At 41.7% G+C, this 20732-nt stretch overlaps 1 protein-coding gene across 4 annotated transcripts in view; it reads left to right on the forward strand.

Annotated features, from left to right (window-relative positions):
• efemp2a (EGF containing fibulin extracellular matrix protein 2a) overlaps positions 1-1611 on the forward strand; it is a 99982-nt gene extending 98371 nt beyond the window's left edge. For all 4 annotated transcript variants that reach the window (XM_039769133.1, XM_039769131.1, XM_039769130.1 and 1 more), the window contains exon 11: positions 374-1611. In XM_039769133.1, coding sequence (XP_039625067.1) covers positions 374-535 — 162 coding nt within the window. In that variant the 3' untranslated portion in view covers positions 536-1611. The remainder of the gene's footprint in view (positions 1-373) is intronic.
• The last annotated feature ends 19121 nt before the right edge of the window (positions 1612-20732 follow it).

Genomic DNA, 20732 nt, shown 5'->3' on the forward strand with positions numbered 1-20732 from the left:
TGAGTCCCCAATTGTCCCAAATGATCACATTTTTTGGAATCCTAGAATAAAACAATAGCACATTGGGAATAAAAATACATGAAGACAATAGAGGGAATGTATAAACCCAACTGAGAGAGTAACCAGGGAGGCTCAGTGTTCCACTGTGTCATGCTGTTGATCTATTCTTCTTTCTTCACCTAGTATGTAAAGCTTAAGATTACTATAGAGTGATCATTATTGACATTTAAATTAATCACATGCCATGATACGACATTAAAATGTTTAAATGCTTTCTTGATAATAGTCAAAGTCCAAAATGAAATGGTTCTGGTAATCCTCTGGAATATGCCTGCATATCTTTGTTTGATAAATAACTATTTTCCTTTTGCAGCAAATCAATAACATCAGTGCTATGCTGGTGCTTGCCCGACCAGTGACTGGTCCAAAAGAGTACGTCCTGGACCTGGAGATGGTGTCAGTGAACCCCCTCATGAGCTACCAGACCAGCTCGGCCCTGCGACTCACAGTCTATGTCGGGCCTCACGCCTTCTGAGAAGTCTCGCAGCACTGCTCGCAATGGTGCACTCTTTCTTTCTAAATTGTGGAGGGGGGTAGTGGGGAGGGGGGGCTCTTTGGGGGGGTGAAATACCCACAACCTGTAGTGTAAGAAATAGAGCACAAATCTAAGTGGGGGGCTTCCAAGATTTAACCTTATAGTATGAAGGTCACGCGACTGCCTAAAGTACATTTGTCAGCCCTGATCTCACAGCAGCTGCTCTTGTATCAAGGATGCAGAAGGCCATTCAATTACAGTCAGAGGTTTAACTTCAAAAGGAAAACCCAGCCAGAGTTATATTAACTCAGCAGGTTTGCGTTTGCAGCTCCTCTAATAAACCTACGTGACTTTGGTCCTTGATGTAAAGTCACAGCCGCGACCAGTTCAATTGCCTCAGACACGAGGAGGGCAGCCTGGACTTGGTGGCAGTTTTATTTTGGTCTGTAGATTATATTTCTTTCTTTTCTATCTTATTTTGTTGCTGTTCTATTATAAATTTCAGGTTGTCAGACAGGTAACAAAAAAACCACATGAGGACCAATACTAAAAGGTTTACACATTTCAACTTCTAAATTCTTTGACAGACCTTCCATTGCTTGTGTTCAGAATGGATTGATCAGCGAGTTTCAGAGGAGTTTGCCTCAACTTCTTGTATGATGCCAGCTTCATCTTAACCCCAAAACACAGTGGAAAAAAATGAGCTGAATTCATGTTCACACAGGGCACCCAGCATTATTCAGATTGGACACTTGTGTCAGGCAGTCCAGCATGCAATCATTTTTTTTTAACTGGGTCTCCAGCTAAATCCAGCTAAATTTCAGGCTCAAGTCCATGAATTGCAATATGACAAATGTGCAACTGTTCAAATCACCTCCGTCAAATCCGAGACCTTCTCTGATTTTATTTATGGGGTCCTAACAGCCTGTGAAAAGGAATGAAATAATGACAATTCTGTTTTTTGTGTGTTTGTGTTTGAGTCAATTTGAAGAGAGTCGTGTTCAGCTTAGTTACAAGGCTCACTTGTCTTTGTACCTTGTTTGAGGAAGAAAATAAATGTTACATTTTTTGTGTAATTGTATTGTCCATTAATGCATCACTTTTATAAAGCCACGCATATGATGAATACCTGTACAAAGAAAACAAAAAGATGAATAGTAAAAAAATATCTTTCCAAAAACAGTTGTGAATTAATAAAAAAAATTCCAAAACAAAACATGTCTTCTGTTCTGCCTTTTGGTGTGTGCCCTAAAGGATAAAATCATCATTTTTCGAAACCATAGATTGCCTCTTTTATAAGTTTTTTTTTTTTTGTTTAATTTTGCTCAAATGAACTATAGTGGACTATAAAGAATCTAACTAATTTACTAAGAAATTTATCTAACTAATGTTCAAAGGCATCTTATCTAAATACACCTGTATCCTTTCTTTCTCGTAAACTATTAATACATTTGTACATTTTTTCTGTCTTTAACCAATGTTTCTAATTTTAATTCATGTGTCTTGTTATCTAAATAATTTGTTAGTTTTACTTTAAAATTGTCAGACAGTTTACAACGTAATAGTAAAAGAACAAGAGACAACAAGATATTGCACAGGTAAGTTTGACCATCAAAGCTTTGGACAGAGCCATCCATCGCCAGGCCAGTTAGCTCATAGGTCATATGTGTGTAATGTCACATGGTCCAGAACCAAACTTGTATTTTTGACATAAATAAAGACTCATCTAAGAGACCACAGAGTGACAACAGGGGAAAGACACATGAGAAAGAGAATGAGACCATTTTACCTGCAACTCGGAGAGCACGAGTCATGTATTTCTCTGCTTGCTGAATCAAAAAGTCACACAGGACAACATCCACCTTTGGTAATGCAGAGTTTTGGTAAGCTTTGCTATTTATATTTTCTATTTTTCCTAATGGTGTTATTACACTTTTATAAATACAACGTTAAGAGTGTGATAGGGTGGCACAGTGGTAGCGCTGCTGCCTCGCAGTTAGGGGACCCGGGTTTGCTACCCAGGTCTTCCCTGCGTGGAGTTTGCATGTTCTCCCCGTGTCTAAGTGGGTTTCCTCCCACAGTTCAAAGACATGCAGGTTAGGTGCATTGGCAATCTTAAATTGTCCCTAGTCTGTGCTTGGTGTGTGTGTTTGCCCTGCTGTGGGCTGGCACCCTGTCCGGGGTTTTTTCCTGCCTTGCGCCCTGTGTTGGCTGGGATTGGCTCCAGCAGACCCCCGTGACCCTGTAGTTAGGATATAGCGGGTTGGATAATGGATGGATGGAGTGTGATATGTAGCACCTATGATAATATCTTAATTGTTGTTTTAATGATGTGCAAGCTGAAATTATCAATTATGTCACTCACTTTGCAAAAACTAATCAAAAACACTTCTTGAGAGTCTTTGGGCTCACAGTCTAACCTAACAGGATAGACTACTGCACAAGTACCACAAGTGAAGCTCGCATAGCTGCCTAAAACTCAGGGACCAAACAGTGTCAGGGTATAAAACAGCCTTGCAATTTACATCGTTAGATTTAATTACAAGATGTGGATCATCCTCACTCGCTAGGAGATGGTCTGGCTTGCTTAAAAATGTCAATCTGCAAACAATGTCGGAAATTGTTTGCTGTTAAAGACAGCTCGACAGCTAAATTGTTTCACCATCTGTGAAGTAAAATCTAGTGCCTACACACCCCTGGTATCAGGCAAAAAAAATCCATTTGACATAATTTGTTTGAAAAGAATATTGTTATTTACGTGAGAAGCACATGCCTATTGTGTGCTTTTTATTTTGCAATCCGTCTTGGTTGGGGGTCCTTGATTCTAAAGCACAGTTTTTTTTCTTTTATTATTAAAACACTTCCACAGATCCCGGCCTCCTCGCCCTGCTCCATCCCACCCCTATGGCTGCATAATAAAAAAAATAATATATATATAAAAAATACTTTTTTAAAACCATGCTTATATTAAGTAAAAAAGTGTACTAAGAAGTAAAAAATAAGTCTCTCATACATCACTCGTAAAATAAAAGCGTGGGCATTTTTGCTAAGATTTTAAGAAATGTTTTTTGAATGTTGATTGATGAAAAGTGCCCACGCTTTTATTTTACGAGTGATGTATGAGAGACTTACAGTATTTTTACTTTTAGTACACTTAATATAAGCGTGGTTTTTAAAAGTATTTATATATATAAATATATATATATATATATATATATATATATATATATATATATATATATATATATTATTTTCAACTTTTTAGTCTTGGGCTTGTTTTAGTTGTAGCCATTACTAGCGCCATCTATTGGTGAAATCTTGAACTATTTTTCATATGAAAATTTCATTTCATAATTAACATGGATTAATTGATTAATTAGTGAAACTGATTATTGATTCATGTATTGTCACCGGAAGTGAGTAAGTGTGCAAAATTTCAAGTCATTTGGATGATAGGAAGTGGGTTAAATATCGATTACAAGATTTGTACCAGACAACAAACAGATGAAGTTAATATAAAGCATGGTAAAAATATAAAATAAAAAAGTCTTTAAGCAGTTATTAATAAAATCACAGGAATTAAAAGAAGGCAAGTCTCTGCACACTGCCACTGAAAAAGAGATCATGAGCTACTTGATGATACCGGAGGTGGACAGTGATGTAAATCCATTTGAGTGCTGGAAAACACAAGAGGTATATTTCCCCAAATTGGGGAAACTTGCAAAAAAGTACCCATGTATCCCTGCCTCAAGCAGCCCTTCTGGGTGGGCTTTCAGCACCGGAGGAAATATTGTAACATGTAAGCGTGCTGCTCTGAAGCCAGATGTGGTGGGAAGACTTGACGTTTCCTCAGTAGAATTTTACAATTTTTGTTTTCTGCTATCCTTGTACAATATTGAACAGAACTTGAAGTTAGTAGTTTGTTTAAAAATGTTATAGGTTTGAGTTTTTTTGTATCTTTGTGCAATATATGACAGAACTTGCTTACAAACGCTAGCTTTTTTTTATCCTGTGCAGTATTTGACAGACCTTTGGATTTTTACACAATAGTAAAGTATGTTAGATTTTTTGGTCTTGCATGTTTGCCGCACAATCTTGAACCTACATTCTGTCATCCGTACTCTCTAGCTTGACTCCTACTATCTATGGATTTTAATCTGTGCCGGGCCCTTTTCACTTCTAGGACACCACATGCGGAGTGTTTACAAGCCCCTGCTGCTAATCCAGGCTCTCCTACGTTTGGTGCACCAAGTGACTTTTCTCTTCAGAGAAGCCCTGACTGACTTCTGAAAGCTTTTTCATGAATTCTTTACCTTTTTGTGTGCTGCTGTGGCAGTGAGGATGGTGTGACCTTGAAAGTGCTTTGTAAAGGTGTGAGGGACTATGTCAAATCAAATGTGATTGGCTGACGCATGCGCCACCTTGTGCCTTGGCTAACAAATCAAAAAGGGCTTGTGAGGACTAAGGGGGAGAAATGCGTCAAAACAAAGTCACCCACAATTGCCCACTAACCTGGGGATCCTTCCGTTTTGTCTACTGCTGGCGACACAGTCTTGAGAAATACAGAAGATGGGCTGTAGGTTTAATAAACTATAGTGGACAACATCTGTCCTTGTGATTTGAGATGCACTGGTGTTGCTTGACGCTTTGAGGTATGAGATGGTGTAATCCAGTGGTTCTCAAACTGTAGGGCGGGCGCGAAGTAACAAAAAGGGGGGCGCGAAGATGTGAAAAAAAGAAAACAAGAATTAAAAATATGAAAAAAACATCTGTTGAAACCAAAACAAATTAACTTAAACTACATTCTGATACTAGAACAATAAATATAGAGTTAGATACATGTTGATAAAAGTTAAGTAGGTATAATAAAATATGCATCTACATTTCAAAAAAATGTTAGGGGGGGCACGATTAAAACTGTTATGAAAACTCGGGTCGCAAATACTTGAAGGTTGAGAAATGCTGGCATAATCTATGGTAGGAACAGTCATATGGCAAGAGTTCGAGGGGAGAAGCTGGAGGACTAAATGTGTGAGAAAGTGTGGCCTGCCAAACATGGAGGCTCTAATCCACTTAGGAGCGTGCAGATGAAAAGCTTATGGAGAGAAGACTTCTTGAGTTCGAATGAAGAAATGACACAGTCTGACACATAATAGCACTTATTGATGGCTAGATAATAAAGCCACTTAAACAGGGCTACTCTACTGCCTTATAATGAATTACATGCAGTGGACTCAGACAGCATTCAGACCCCTTCACGTTCTGCACACTTTACTTCATTTTAAATCGATTCATTCATAATACATGCACGGATACATGCCATAATGAGAAAGTGAAGACTTGTTTTCAGAAAAAAATGTATTAAAAATTAAAACCTGAAATCTCTCATTAAGTATTCAGACCCTTTGCTGTGGCGCTGCACATTGTGGTCAGGTGTGCCCTGTTTGCTTTAACTCTCCTTGAGATGTGTCTAGCACAGGGGTCCCCAACTCCAGTCCTGGAGGGCCCCAGCGGCTGCAGGTTTTCATTTTAACCCTTTTCTTAATTAGTGACCTGTTTTAACTGCTAATTAACTTCTATTGAATTAATTTTAATTGACTTGCTCTTGAAGACTCAGACCCCTTAATTGTTTCTTTTTTCTTAATTAGCAGCCAAACAATAATAAGATATAAAATGAACCAAAACATGACCAGCAAACTGTGTCGATCATACAATATCTGAAAATAAACAAAGATGAAGGTCTCAGGGATGCTGATCTGCTCAGGTCACCAAAACATTTTAACAGCGCTCTTAGAAAAAAGAAAATCAACAATTTTGGAAATGTATGCTATTGCACAATGAGAGCAGCAACCAGCCATGGAATTAAAGAGCGAGTTTAATTAACAACACGAATCTGAACCTAATTAAGCAACTGGTTGGAGTGAAACTGGTTGGAGTTTGAGGCCCTGGCTTAAATGGTCTTCTGTTGGCTCACTCACTTCACATTTGATTTCTGTTTGGGTGCCATTTAAAGAAAGAAATGAAGCAATTCAGAGGAATAAATCTTAAAAAAAATAAGTCAATTAAAATGAATACAAAAGAAGTTAATTAACAGCAAAAACAGGTCACTAATTAAGAAAAGGGTTAGAATGAAAACCTGCAGCCACTGAGGCCCTCCAGGAACGGAGTTGGGGACCACCTGTGATAAACTGAAGTGATTGGACATCATTTAGAAAAGCACACACCTGTGTACATGAAGCCCCACAATTCAAAGCTCATAACAGGGCAAAAGCCAGACCATGAAGTCCAAAGAACTCTCTGTAGACCACCATGAGCAAATTGTGGGGAGGCACAGATCAGGGCAAGGGGATAAAACCATTTGAGAGTTCCCAGGAGCACAGTGGCCTCAATGATGGTGAAATGGATCCACCAGGACTCTTTGTAGAGTCGGCCATCCAGCCAAACTGAGTAACTAAGCAAGAGGGCCATGGATCAGGGAGTTCACCAAGGTGGCAGTGGTCTCTCTAACAGACCTTCAGACATCTTCTGCTGACATGGAAGAACCTGTCAGAGGGATGACTGTCTCATCAGCACTCCATCAGTCAGGCATTTATGGGAGAGTGACTAGATGGAATCTACCCTGGAGTAAAAAGCATAAGACAGCCCACTTGGAAAAAAGCAAAATGTAAAGCAATTCCAATTTATTTATTTTTTATTTATTTATTTTCAGCATGTTCATTTGTGTCATTTTGCTAATTTCTCACTGTGTGTACATCATCATTTATATTCCTTTAAATAATGCCTGAGATCATGAGAGGAAAACTTCTGTGCTCTGATTAAACAAAAATTGAACTCCAAGCACTGTGTCTGGTAAAGACCAGACACTGCACATCCCCACCTAATACCACTGCTATGGTGACGCATGGTGATGGCAGCATCACGCTATGGGGGTGTTTCTCAGTATGCTGGGGCAGGATGAATGCAGCCAAATACGGACAATGCAATTTCCTGATGCATACAGCAAGACAACGCTGACTGTTCTTGAGTGGCCCAGCTAAAGCCCAAACCTAAACCCCTAACAACATTGCTGGGGAGACTTGAAGATGGCTGTTTGCAAACTCTTCTTATCCAATCTAACAGAACTTGAGCGGATCTGCCAGGATGAATGGGATAAACCGCCCAAATCCAGGTGCAAAAAGCTTGTAGAAAGTTATCAAAGAAGACTCAAGGGGGCTTCTGCAAAGAACCGAATTAAGGGTCTGAATACTTAATATATATGAGAGATTTCAATTATTGATTTTTGTAACATTTTTGGCAAATTTTTGAAAATTGCCACCCTTTCTGTTGTCATTCTGAGTTATTGAGTGTAGATTGGTGGGCAAAAATGACAAATGTATCTATTTAAAATTAAATCGCAATAAAATTAGAACACAATAAAGTACGCAGAAGGTGATGGGGTGGGAATTCTTTGTGACTCCACGCTATGCTCAGAATGGCTGTGGACAGGTGGATTATTTCAGTAGGTGCTGTTGTGTGAGGTGACTTCAGTTACCAAAACTAAACTTTACAGGACCTGGACATTTTGAGATTCAGTTAATGGCCGTTTTGTATTTGGTATAATAGTGTCAAAGCAATGTAAAATATTGAAATAATGAGGAAGAAAATCAGAAAACAGATTTTTTTTGAGTGGTTAGCTAAAGTGTTGGACAGACAGGAGGTCCCACAGAACGAATGTTGTGGTGAGCGGTAGAAAATCGTTTCAGTTTTTGTTTTAGGAGTCAGCGTCAGCACAATCTCGAAGTTTTAGCAGCAAAGATGCGCTGAAAGCATTATGGTTGTTCCATGATCACATCACTAGCATTAAAGCAGAATGAAAACCACAAAATGTAATTCTTTTTCCTTTTCCCTAATCATTCTTAATTTAATCAGCGTTTGGAAGTTTTGCTGTGTGCATCGCCTTCTTCTAAAGTGTCGCCGTCACAAGTTGCACAGGTGCCGCCATTTTGCTTGAAAAGGAGCCATGCCTGTGGCAACCAAGTGGCAATGCCCAATGAAAACACAGAGAATGATTAGAAAATCAAAACGGCTAATAAATGCCACATCGAACCAAAAGCCACACGATACATTCATCAGCCCCGTTTCCTGTAGTTAGCAGAAGATGTTTACAACATAATGAGTCGTGTGTTGTTTTGGCTACCATTTAAACTACAAACTTTAACTTCAAAAAACCAAATCAATAAAATGGCATAAATGTTTACATGTAGAGATGGTTGAGGTACCTCAGAATGTGATAAGCCAACTTCAGAGGCCGTAAATAATGCAAATAAAGAGGCAGCCTGTCGGCTTACCATGGACATTTGGAAAAAAAAAATGTAAAAGAAATAAAGTTTTCATTTACCTGTTTTAGCGCCCTTACGCAGATTTAATACAAAGTTTTAGTGGCAGTTTGAGCGCTGGGATGTTCAAAGGGCTACCTGGAGGCCTACAGGTGCTCCGAGATCAAGTCAATGCTGAGACACGTGTCTGAGGCCGTTTTTCGAGCGCGCTCACAGCTTCTGATGCCCAAGTGAGGAGGTGCGCTTTCATAACCGCTGGAGGAGAGAGGGCGAATGTGGTATATTTAAAACCAGAGGAACAGGTCTGAAGGAGAGAAAGCGCCGTTTTAAAGTAGCAGGCAAAAAAAGGGAATTCACACATGGGGCAAAGTATAGGAGTGAATGCGGGAGAAAGTAAAATAGTACTTACTTAACAGAGTCTGAACGGGAAGCCCGCAAGTCAACAAGACAGGTGGGTGTACTCACGCGAGAGAGAACATTTCAATAGGGTGGACTGTACCTGAGCAGGTGTTGTTGAATGGTGCACGTCCAGACGTATCTCATTATTGAAAAACCGCGGGAAACGTAAAGGTGGATTGGATGGTCAAAAGGGCTCGCGATATAAAACCAGGGTCCGAACGCCAGAGGTCGTCTTTTTTATGTACATCCGGAATCCGAACGCCCCAGAACTCGAACAACTTGGAATCTGAACGAAAAATTCAAGCAAATTTTGCCCTGGAATCCAAACACCCAGCATGTTGTTTGTGTGTGTTTGTGCGTACGTTTCCCCAGCGCTTGGGCCACCCATATGCTTTGTCATTCAGTTTGTTGTCGTAATCTGTAGTGAAAGCATCTTGTGTGATTTTCACTACTAATTTTATGCTTTTGTGCCTGTTTTGTGTTATTTTCACCATGGGTCCTAAAAAGTGTCAAGTCAAGTCAAGTTGGGGAGTATGCACTGGTACAGTGTGTTGCTGCACCCACTACATGACAAAACAACTCGGGATCCTGGTTGGTAACCCCCTAGGCAGACATGCAGTCCAGTCCCACCCTCCGGAAATGACCCTCTATCTGCTGCCGCCAGGTGTTATGTGGATGACCCCTTGGCCTGGTGCAGCCACTTGGGTCTCCAACAATGAGGATCTTACAAGCCGGATCACCCTCGGGGAAACGCGCCACATTGCCGTAAGTGCTTTAACTGACGCTCCCTCACATTGCAGGTAATATGCCTCATTCAGGACTCCATGAGCAACCACTCATTCGACACAAAGTCAAACCAACGGTACCCAAGGATTTTCCGGAGAGACACAGTACCAAAAGAGTCCAGCCTTCATCTCAGGTCACTGGATAGCGTTCATGTCTCACAACCATATAGCGAGACAGGAATCACCAGGACTCTAAAGACTTGGACCTTCGTCCTTTTGCATAGATATCGGAAGTACCAAACACCCCTTTCCAGCGACCTCATAACCCCCCATGCTCTCCCAATCCGTCTACTAACTTCATAAGAAGAGTCACCAGATACATGAATGTCACTGCAGAGGTAAGTAAACCTCTCAACAAGGTCGACACTCTCTCCACAAACAGACATACTGCTGATGGCTGTGTCCAAGAGGTCATTAAAGGCCTGGATCTTGGTTTTTATCCAGGACACTCACAAGCCTAGACGCTCAGACTCCTCACTCAGTTATATGATATCCAATATATAATAGTGATATCCAGCAACCTTGAGGGGATCCTGTGAACCCTCAGGATGTCCCACAGTTCAGCTTGATCAACTGAGTCGAATGGGTTACAAAAATCGACAAAGGCTGCAAAGAAACTCTGCTGATACTGGAGCGTTTGAGCTCCATGAGAACCCTCAGTGCCAAGATGCGGCCGATGGTAGACTTCTTAGGCATAAACCAGACTGTTCTGGTCGCTGATAGGTGAGCAAGTGATCACAGATCCTATGGAGGACGACCCTAGCAAGGACCTTACCCGACACCAAGAGCAGTGCTATCCCCCTGTAGTTGCTGCAATCCAGGCAATCATCCTTCCCTTTCCAGATAGGGATGACAAGTCACGCTTTCAAGTAAGTTGGGATGATGCCAGTCTCCAAAATGGAAGCAAAAATTGCTTGCAATGCCAGGAAGACAGCCTTACCACCAGCCTGGAGAAGTTCATCCCGGATAACACAGATCCCTGCAGCTTTTCCTCCCCTTTTTTAATTTTATTAATTTGCATTTTTATTCAAATATTATTATTATTTGTTAATATTTTACCTTAAACTCCAGTGTATTTGATGTTAAGATCATTTTGAGAATTCAAGTTTGTGGGACCCAGGAACAGATTAATCCAGTTTTTATTATTTTAAAGAGGAAAATTGTCTTGGATATTGAACGATTTGGAACTTGAAGTTCGGATTCTAAGGTATCACTGTATATATACTGTATATATATATATATATATATATTGTGGAGGCTGGCCCAGACACAGACAGACAGACACGTTCATTTCACCCACAACACGTTTATTTAAGTGCTCCATATTTGCAAACAGTGCTCACAAACCCCACATGTCCTGGCCACAACACCAATGCCTTGCTTCTACAGGCCGCCTCCTTCCTCCATCAAAACCTCGTCTTTCTCCTCCCGACTCCAGCCATCGTATGAAGGGAGTTGGCCCCTTTTATAGTCACCCGGATGTGCTCCAGATGCTTCCCGGCAATCTCCCACTGACACGCCCCAGCGTGGCGGAAGTGCCGGCTGCGTACCCGGAAGCACTCCGGGTGTCCCCAATATTCTTCCCCCAAGAACTTCCGGGTGTGGTGGAAGTGCTGATGTCCAGGGCTCCAAAGGCACAGAGGCGCACCCTGGCGGTGACCACGGGCCCCTACAGGGTGGAGCTTCAAAGCTCTGTACCCGTGGCCCCCAAAGGTACCAGGGTGGTCACCCCCACATGGTCTGGGGAAGGCACAAACCCTCCTCCGGTCCTCCTGGGCATCCCGGCTGGGTTGCCACCCCAGCCATCTCTGACAATATACAGTATGTATGTATGTATGTATGTATATATATATATATATATATATATATATATATATATATACAGTATATATATATATATATATATATATATATATATATATATATATAGTGTATATATATAAGGTGCTTAGTTTATTCATTTTGTTTGTATTATTTTTTTTTGCCTGTCCTTTTAGATTCCGTTTTGTAGCCGGAAGAAGAAGGTGGAACAGTTTTTGTTTTTTTTCTGTTTTCATTTGGGAACCACTGTAAATATTATAACACCTGCACTGATTTTCTTTTGGGAAGTGTCTCTGCATTGGACTTTTTAAATATATTTTTTGCAAGACATTTCTTTGTAAGATAGTATGGACATTGCTGGAATAAAACAGATTAATAATTTTATAATAGTTTTTTTAGTCTGAGTCTCTCTCTCCCTTAGTTGCTTGGTCTCATCTATTAACACCCCAAGTCAGGAATTGTACATCTGGGTCCTTACCTGGGGTGTCACACAGAACCTTTGCTCCAAGAAATGCAGGATCATTCTGATAATTTTAGATCAAAATTAAAAGTCATAAAAAAAAATTAAGAACGTGCCATATTGCTGACACAAGTGACACATGAAAGATCCCTTCAGTATCTTAGCAGAAAGGAGACAGATAAAGAGAAGGTGAAGTACACTGAGGATGGCACTGCCGCCCAGGCATGAAGATGGCAACACCAAAGAGACTGAATCGTGGGACTGAGCAGCAGAGATTCAGGCGTTTAGGCACGGTAGCCAGGCATACAAGTAGAGGACAAACACAATGATCTGCTAGAACCTTCCTCTAAAAACCAACAAGCAAGAAAGAAGGCTTACATAAAATGAAAACAAATTCAATTCTCATTCTCTTTTTGCTCTTTCTAATTTTTTTCCTTTGGTATAGGCTGGCCTTTCTTTTGCAGGATGTAAATTATGGTTGTGTATCAGTGAGTGCCACATAAAATAAATTGAGAGAGACGGAGGCCTAAAAAGAGTTGGTTGAGGCGAGGTTACACCGTAGATCAAATGTCTGAGAGGTTTAGAATGAAGCACAAGAGCTCAAGTTTCTTCTCTAGGTAGTAGTAGTAGATTATTTATATAGCGCCCTTCACAGACAAGGGTCACAGAGCACTGAACAGCAATACAATACAAAGCATAACAAATTGAACAAAACATAAACTTTACTAATAAGATATCAAAGAGGAACTACTCAGCATTGATTAAAAGTCATTTTAAAAAAGAAATGTTTTCAGTTGTTTTTAAAAAGAATCGACAGATTTAGCTGCACGCAGACCATAAGGCAGGCTATTCCATAGTCTTAGTGCCACGAACTGAAAAGCACAATCCCCACAGCCGAGTGCGCAGGACAACTAAAAGGCCCTGTTGCCCAGATCTAAGAGCCCGACAAGCTGTACAACATTGGAGCAAGCAAGTAAGCTACTCAGGAGCTGATAGACTCTATAAGTAAGTACCAAAATATTTAAATGAATTCTATAAAACACTGGGAGCCAGTGCAGTGTGTACAGAATGGGAGTGATATGAGACTGCATTCACTGAAGACGTGAGAGAGAGAGGACTTGCTCAGACCCATATAAAGAGCACGACAGTAATCAAGTCGTGAGGAAACAAAAAAATGAACAAGCATCTCCAATTCTGACTTTGAAACAGCAGTTCTTAGTTTAGAAAGATTTCTTATATGAAAGAAACACGAATGGCTGACTGATCTTACATAGGAATCTAGCATCAGGGACTCGACTTAATAGCAAGAGAGACAGAAGATAATTTTAAAATAATCTCAGAATGGAAATCAGGAGAAGCAACAATTAATACCTCAGTCCTTCCTGAATTCAACTGCAGGTAATTACTACTGAGCCAGTCATTGACCTGAGACAGACAATCAACCAAGAGAGCTTAGTATTAATTTGATTGGGTTTAAAAGGGAGATGAAGCTATCTATCATCTGCATAGAGATGATACGAGATATCCTTAAAAGAATTCAGAGTCTGTGATAAGGGAAGAATATACAGTGAAAAAAACTGACCATCCTGTCCATGCCTTCTTTTGAACTCCCTGGACAGAAGAGGAGTCATCTGGAGGAGTTGATGCAAAGGTGACGTGATGGATTATCAGGTGGGTCGAGCCGGGGACGGAAGTAGGCAGCCTCACACACTCTCGACTCCCTTCATGAACCTTCAAAATGAGTCCCCATGAAGCACTCACCATGTCTGCTGCCATGTTCAATAGAAGTAGTGTGACCATGTAACTTGTTATGAAGCACTTTACTTTTATGAAGGGACTTTACTTTAAAAAACAAATTCAGGCACAGCAATACTCTTCTTCTTAAGCATTTCCATCTTTGATGTGGGGTCGCTATGTTGGACCAGCCTCCTCCTCTTCCGTCTGATGTAGACTTCCTCGCCTGATACCCGTTCTTCCTTTGACTCTCCCTTCACACAGCCCATCCACTTTCTCTTGGATTGTCCTCGGCTCCTCCATCCCCACACCTCCATATCCATGATTCCTCTCTCCACATTGGTTACCTCTCTTCTCCTGACAACCCCATACCACTTCAACCTTCTTTCCTATATTTTCTTTGAGATTTTCCCAACTTTAACTGAACCTCTGATTCTCTCAATCTTGAACTTTTCACTCTTTGTTACTCTACACACCCATCTCAATGTCCTCATTTCTGTAGCATGCGGTTTCCTTTCATGTACCTTTTTTTAATGCATAGCTTTCTGATCCATGCGGCGATGCTGGCCTGATGGTCACTGTTTTACACTGTGGTGGCTCTGAGGCTAGAGATCTGCAATGCGGTTCAAATCCCGTAAATGCCAAAAGGGACTCTGCACTGCTGGGCCCTTGAGCACGGCCCTTAACCTGCAATTTGCCGAGTGCTTTGAGTGGTGAGAAAAGCCCTATATAAATGCAAAGATTTTATTTTATTTTACCCTTCACTCTTGCACTAATTCTGCAGTCCAGTAACACTCCTGATACCTTTTTATCTGATTTTCCCAACCCAGATTAGATTTTATTGTTTATTTCTGGAGCTAACTCTCCCTCCATCCTCTGTTATTGTTGATCCAAGATATTTGAACTTTTCCAAACTTTAAAGCCTTTCTCTCTGGAAGTTAACTTCTCCATCTTGTTCTTGTCCCTTAAATCATAGATATCCTGTATTTTTCCTACTAATCTAATGGCCTCTGTCCTCCATAGCTCCTCTCCACTGTTCCAGTTTCCTTTCCACAACTTCCTGTGATGTGCATATTCTGTACAACGTCTCCTTAGGCGGACAACACTGACTCAGTCCTCCAGTTTACTGTACTGCCCCCTAGTGGACTTGTTTTGTGACAGCCCTCCCTATACTCGCCTGTAAAGCGGCATTGTGATCCTAGCATACCTGACTACTGACTACCATGTACTGTCCACTACTGACTAGGAGTCCTCAGGTCGCTTGCCATATCACAGTGGCCTTCTTTCAAAATCTCATATCTTTAGGTAAAGCACATAAAGGACATGCCTCGCAGTAAGGAGATCTGGGTTCGCTTCCCGGGTCCTCCCTGCGTGGAGTTTGCATGTTCTCCCCGTCCTCCGGGCGCTCCAGTTTCCTCCCACAGTCCAAAGACATGCAGGTTAGGTGGATTGGTGATTCTAAATTTGCCCTAGTGTGTGCTTGGTGTGTGGGTGTGTGCCCTGTGGTGGGCTGGCACCCTGCCCGGGATTTATTCCTGCTTTGTGCCTTGTGTTGTCTGGGATTGGCTCCAGCAGACCCCCATGACCCTGTGTTCGGATTCAACAGGTTGGAAAATGAATAGATGGACATAAAGGGCACAGGGTACATCAGGAAGACTTTATGCTCCATGGTGGTGTCCTCCTTCTCATTCTGGTATGTCATTTCCATTCCCAGTTCCAGCACTAGTTTTCCACTCTCTCATTGGCTTATGCCACTCTTCTACTTCTTTACTCCCTGGCAACCTCTACCAAACCAGGCAACATGGCACTTTATAGGGTAAGTTCAGCATCGCAAGTCACTGGAGTATTTCCCAGCAGGAATGGCTGCAGGACTCTTGATGGAGCGCCAGTCCGTCAGATAAACCATTAATGCACTCCATCGTTCCCCAGGTGTACCCACATAACACAGACAGAATGAGCAAACTCCACATTATGGGACAATTGGCGACAATCAAACGTAGATCTGTTAGCTGTAAGATGGCAAGGCTACACACTGCCCAGGCAAAACATCATTGTGCATTTCTTTGGGGGTTAACTGGTTCGAAGCTCTTTGGTGTTCTTTTTATTTCTGTACTTTTCCTAGAATGGCTCTTCAGTGAATGCCTAATAATATGCCCCATTTCCTTACTGAGGATAATTACATCATTTATCTAGCATTACACTCAGAACCAATGCTCAATACCAGGTTCCCTTCAAGCCTTTGATCCTAAATTAAACCTCTGTGAAAAAAAATTAATTCCCACTCATTCACTCAGTAACCACAAAGCCAGCTCAATGTCTAATTGCTGCCGATGAGTCATTCCATTAAATCTCCATCCCTTAGCTCTAGTGCAGGGTCCAGTCAAGAAGTGCTGAAAATAAAAAGGGAGATGATTACTTTGACAGCTGATTCGATTTACTAGTTTATTAATAAAGATGAAAGTGCATCGCTTCACCTTTGATCTCAGGATGATGATGGGGAGGACAATGTTGGATGGGCACCTTCTAGGTGTTACCCTCTTAGGGTGGAGGTCCTCTCGATGTGTATCAGCTGAAGGTCAGGCGAAAAAAAAATCAATTGTTTGATGTGCCCAGGAGTTAATGTGCAAACCTTATGCGTGGTATATTGACAATGTTCCCAAAATAGAACCAGCCTGAAATGGATTTTTATAGCAATGGAGGTATTCTTTGCTTTACATTGTGAGTCACAAGGTAAGCCCACTATGGCGTAGCCCGGGGCGGAGAGGTAGAATACTGATTGCTAGTATTTGTTGCATTTAATCGTCTAAAATAGACGTGTCCAACTCCAGCCCTGGTGGGCCGCAGTGGCTGCAGGTTTTCATTCTAAACATTTTCTTAATTAGTGAGCCGTTTTTACTGCTGATTAACTTGTTTTGGGGCAGCACGGTGGCGCAGTGGGTAGCGCTGCTGCCTTGCAGTAAGGAGACCCGGGTTCACTTCCCAGGTCCTCCCTGCATGGAGTTTGCATGTTCTCCCCGTGTCTGCATGGGTTTCCTCCCACAGTCCAAAGACATGCAGGTTAGGTGGATTGGTGATTCTAAATTGGCCCTGGTGTGTGCTTGGTATGTTTGTGTGTGTCCTGCAGTGGGTTGGCACCCTGCCCGGGATTGGTTCCTGCCTTGTGCCCTGGGATTGGCTCCAGCAGACCCCCGTGACCCTGTGTTCGGATTCAGATGGATTAACTTGTTTTGCCTTAGTTTTAATTGGCGTGACTCAGACCCCTTAGTTTTTTCTTGTTCCTTAATAAGCAGCTAAACTATAATAAGACACACAACAAGCTGCCACAAAAAAAGATGAAGGTCTTGGTCATGTTGGTCTACTCAGATCACCAAAACATCTTGACGGTGGTATTTGAAAAAAACAGAAAATCAGCAGTCTGCTGCGGGAGAATGAGAGCAGCAACAAGTCATGATATTAAATCACAGCTTTAATTAACAGCAAGAATTGGTTTCCCATGAAGAAACTGCTTGGAGTTGGACGTTCCAATTTGGCTGGTCATCTGTTGGCTCGTTTCTCTTCTCATTTCTATTTGGCTGCCATTTAATGAAGAAACGAATCAATTCAGAGGACTGAATCCTTAAAAACAGGGCTATTGAAATGAAGAAAAAAGGAGTTAATTAGCAGTGAAAACTACACGCTGATTAGGAAAAGAGTTAGAATGAAAACCAGCAGCCACTGCGGCCCACCAGAACCGGAGTTGGCCTGCTCATTGACTTAGGTAGATTACTTTGAATACATACCAAAACACGAATACTTAACCCATTCAAAATGAGGTTCTTATTTAAAAGTCCTTGATATGTAAGGTATAACAATACAACAAACAATTTATTTTTAATGTCGCTTTCTCGATTGTGCCCATTCCTCCACATCCGATTTGCAGTTGCTTAATAATCTTGATTTGTCAGCTCAGCTGGATTACCTGCCTCCTTACTTTGCCTCGGCTTATTCTCAATTTTTATTAACCCATTTGCCTTTGGTTGTCTGGTTCTGTCTTTTCACTCAATTCAGGCATTTGACTTTTCTTATTGTCTTTCCGGCCTTCACTGTAATAAGACTTTGGCATTTCATAAAGTATTCAGACCCCTTCATGTTTTACACATTTTGCTATGTTGTAACCTTGTGCTCAAATCATTTAAATTCTTTTTTTCTCATAAACAACATGCAATACTCTAGAATAACAAAGCAAACAAAAAGAGGATTTTCAAAATTCTTGGAAATGAATTAAAAATAAAGCGCCTTTTGTGATCACTACAGCCAGGAGTCTTCTTGGGTATGACTCAGGGCTCATATGGAGCCCTAAATATTGCTTCCCTTAGGGGTCCGGAGCACACCCCCCTTAACTTTCACAAACAGCACCCCTCGGATGACAGCATCGAAGGAGGCCGCCTGTGTTGCCTAATGGAATGACCAGCCTTAGAATGACGTCATTACTTACAATTACAATTCCAAAAGCAAAACTTAAAAGAAGTGGTGAGGCGGCCTTTTTCTGCTATGCACCTAAAATCTGGAATAGCCTGCCAATAGGAATTCGCCAGGCTGATACAGTAGAGCACTTTAAAAAACTGCTGAAAACACATTACTTTAACATGGCCTTTGTATAACTTCAATTTAACTTAATCCTGATTAAGCGCCACCACCACCTACTCAAAGCATCATGATGCTCCAACATTGATGGGCTAAAAGCCAGAAGTCTTTGTGACCATCATCATCAAGTCCTTCCATGAGAACCCTAAATACAAAGAGGACTGTTTCATTTATGTTAGGTAGATTGCTCAGAGGGGACTGGGCGGCCTCGTGGTCTGGTATCCCTGTAGATTTTATTTTTTTCTCCAGCCATCTGGAGTTTTTTTCTCTCCACCCTGGCCATCGGACCTTACTCTTATTCTATGTTAATTAATGTTGACTTATTTTATTTTCTTACTGTGTCTTTCATTTTTCTATTCTTTATTTTGTAAAGCACTTTGAGCTACATTTTTTTGTATGAAAATGTGCTATAGAAATAAATGTTGTTGTTGTTGTTGTTGTCACCAGCTTCACACATCCAGGCTTTGGAGATTTTCCGCCATTCTTCTCTCCCATCTGGAGAACAAAGACTCCTACATCAGGATGCTCTTTGTTGACTACAGCTCCGCCTTTAACACGGTTATCCCCCATAAATTCACCCATAACCTGTCTGCACTTGGCCTGCACCCCACCCTCTGTGACTGGCTTCTAGACTTTCTGACTTGCAGGCCCCAGCCTGTCAGGATTGGTAATAGGATTTCAGCCACCATTATCACAAACACAGGCACCCCACAGTGATGGGTCCTTTGCCCCATCCTCTACACCCTGTTCACCCACGACTGTGTCGCTTCCCACAAAGATAACATCATCCTAATGTTCGCAGATGACACCGCAAAGACTGGACGCATTACTGGTGGGGATAAGGTTGCCTACAGGAGGGAGGTGGACAGTCTGGACAACAACTTCACCCTCAACACAGACAAGACAAAGGAGATGACAGTGGACATGAGGAAGGAGAGGAGACCTCACCGGCAACTGTTCATCCAAGTGCTTGAAGTGGAAAGGGTGAGCAGTATTAAATACCTGGGTGTCTACATCAGTGAGAACCTCACTTGCACTCTTAACACCACACAACTGGTCAAGAGGACTCAACAGCAGCTGTGCTTTCTGAGGAGGCTGAGGAAGTTTGGTATGTTGACTAAAATCTTCAGCAACGTTTACAGCTGCACTACTGCTATGGACTGCAAACGCCTGCAGAGAGTGGTAAAGACTGCTAAGAAGATCACCAGGATCCCACTGCCCTCTCTGTAGAGCATCTACAACTGGAGAACTGCCTAAATCCTCAGGGACCCCAACCACCCCCATCATGAACTGTTCACACTTCTACCCTCAGGCAGGAGGTATAGTAGTATGAAATTCAGGACTTCCAGGCTAAAGAACTCTTTCTTTCCCAAGGCCATTAGACTCCTAAATAACTGACTGGAGTTTATAACCATGGTTCACCTCATTCCATCTACCTCACACAACTGTATTTGACTTGTCCATCACACACCTACCTGCACAATTACACTTTATACTTCTATTCAGGATAATTTCTGAATCCACTGTGTCTTACTCTTGTCTGACACTGAACCTTAGTTGCAGAGGCCTGAGTGTAGGACCTCCAAATCTGAGCCCCTGAAGTGAAGGAGTCAGCAAGCAGCCCAAGTGGAAGAGTTCAAGTATCTCAGGATCTTGTTAAAGGGCGAGGGTAGAGGTGACTGCATGATCGACCAATAAATCCATGTAGTGGTAACAGTTTACAGATGTTGTGCCATGTTGTGTTGGTAAAGCAGGGGCAACGGACTTGGACAAAGCTTTTAAGTAACTCATCTGTATTCACAACTGTCCTCCCTGTGGTTGTGAGCTCCAGGAATTACCAAGAGTGAGACAGAGTTGAGGCTTAGATGTGGTTTGGGCATGCAGTTAGGATGCCCCCTTGCATTGGGGGAATACCAGATAAAGCATACTGGGACGAGACCAATGGCAGACCAAGGAATCGCTGGAAGGACTGCAGCATCTCTTGATTAGCCTGCAGCATCTGGGAATTCACAATGGAACAGGAAAGTGTTGCCATGGAAATGACAGCCTTGTCCATCCAG

This window comes from Polypterus senegalus, chromosome 11, assembly GCF_016835505.1.
Source record: "Polypterus senegalus isolate Bchr_013 chromosome 11, ASM1683550v1, whole genome shotgun sequence".
Classification (NCBI taxonomy): Eukaryota; Metazoa; Chordata; class Cladistia; order Polypteriformes; family Polypteridae; genus Polypterus; species Polypterus senegalus.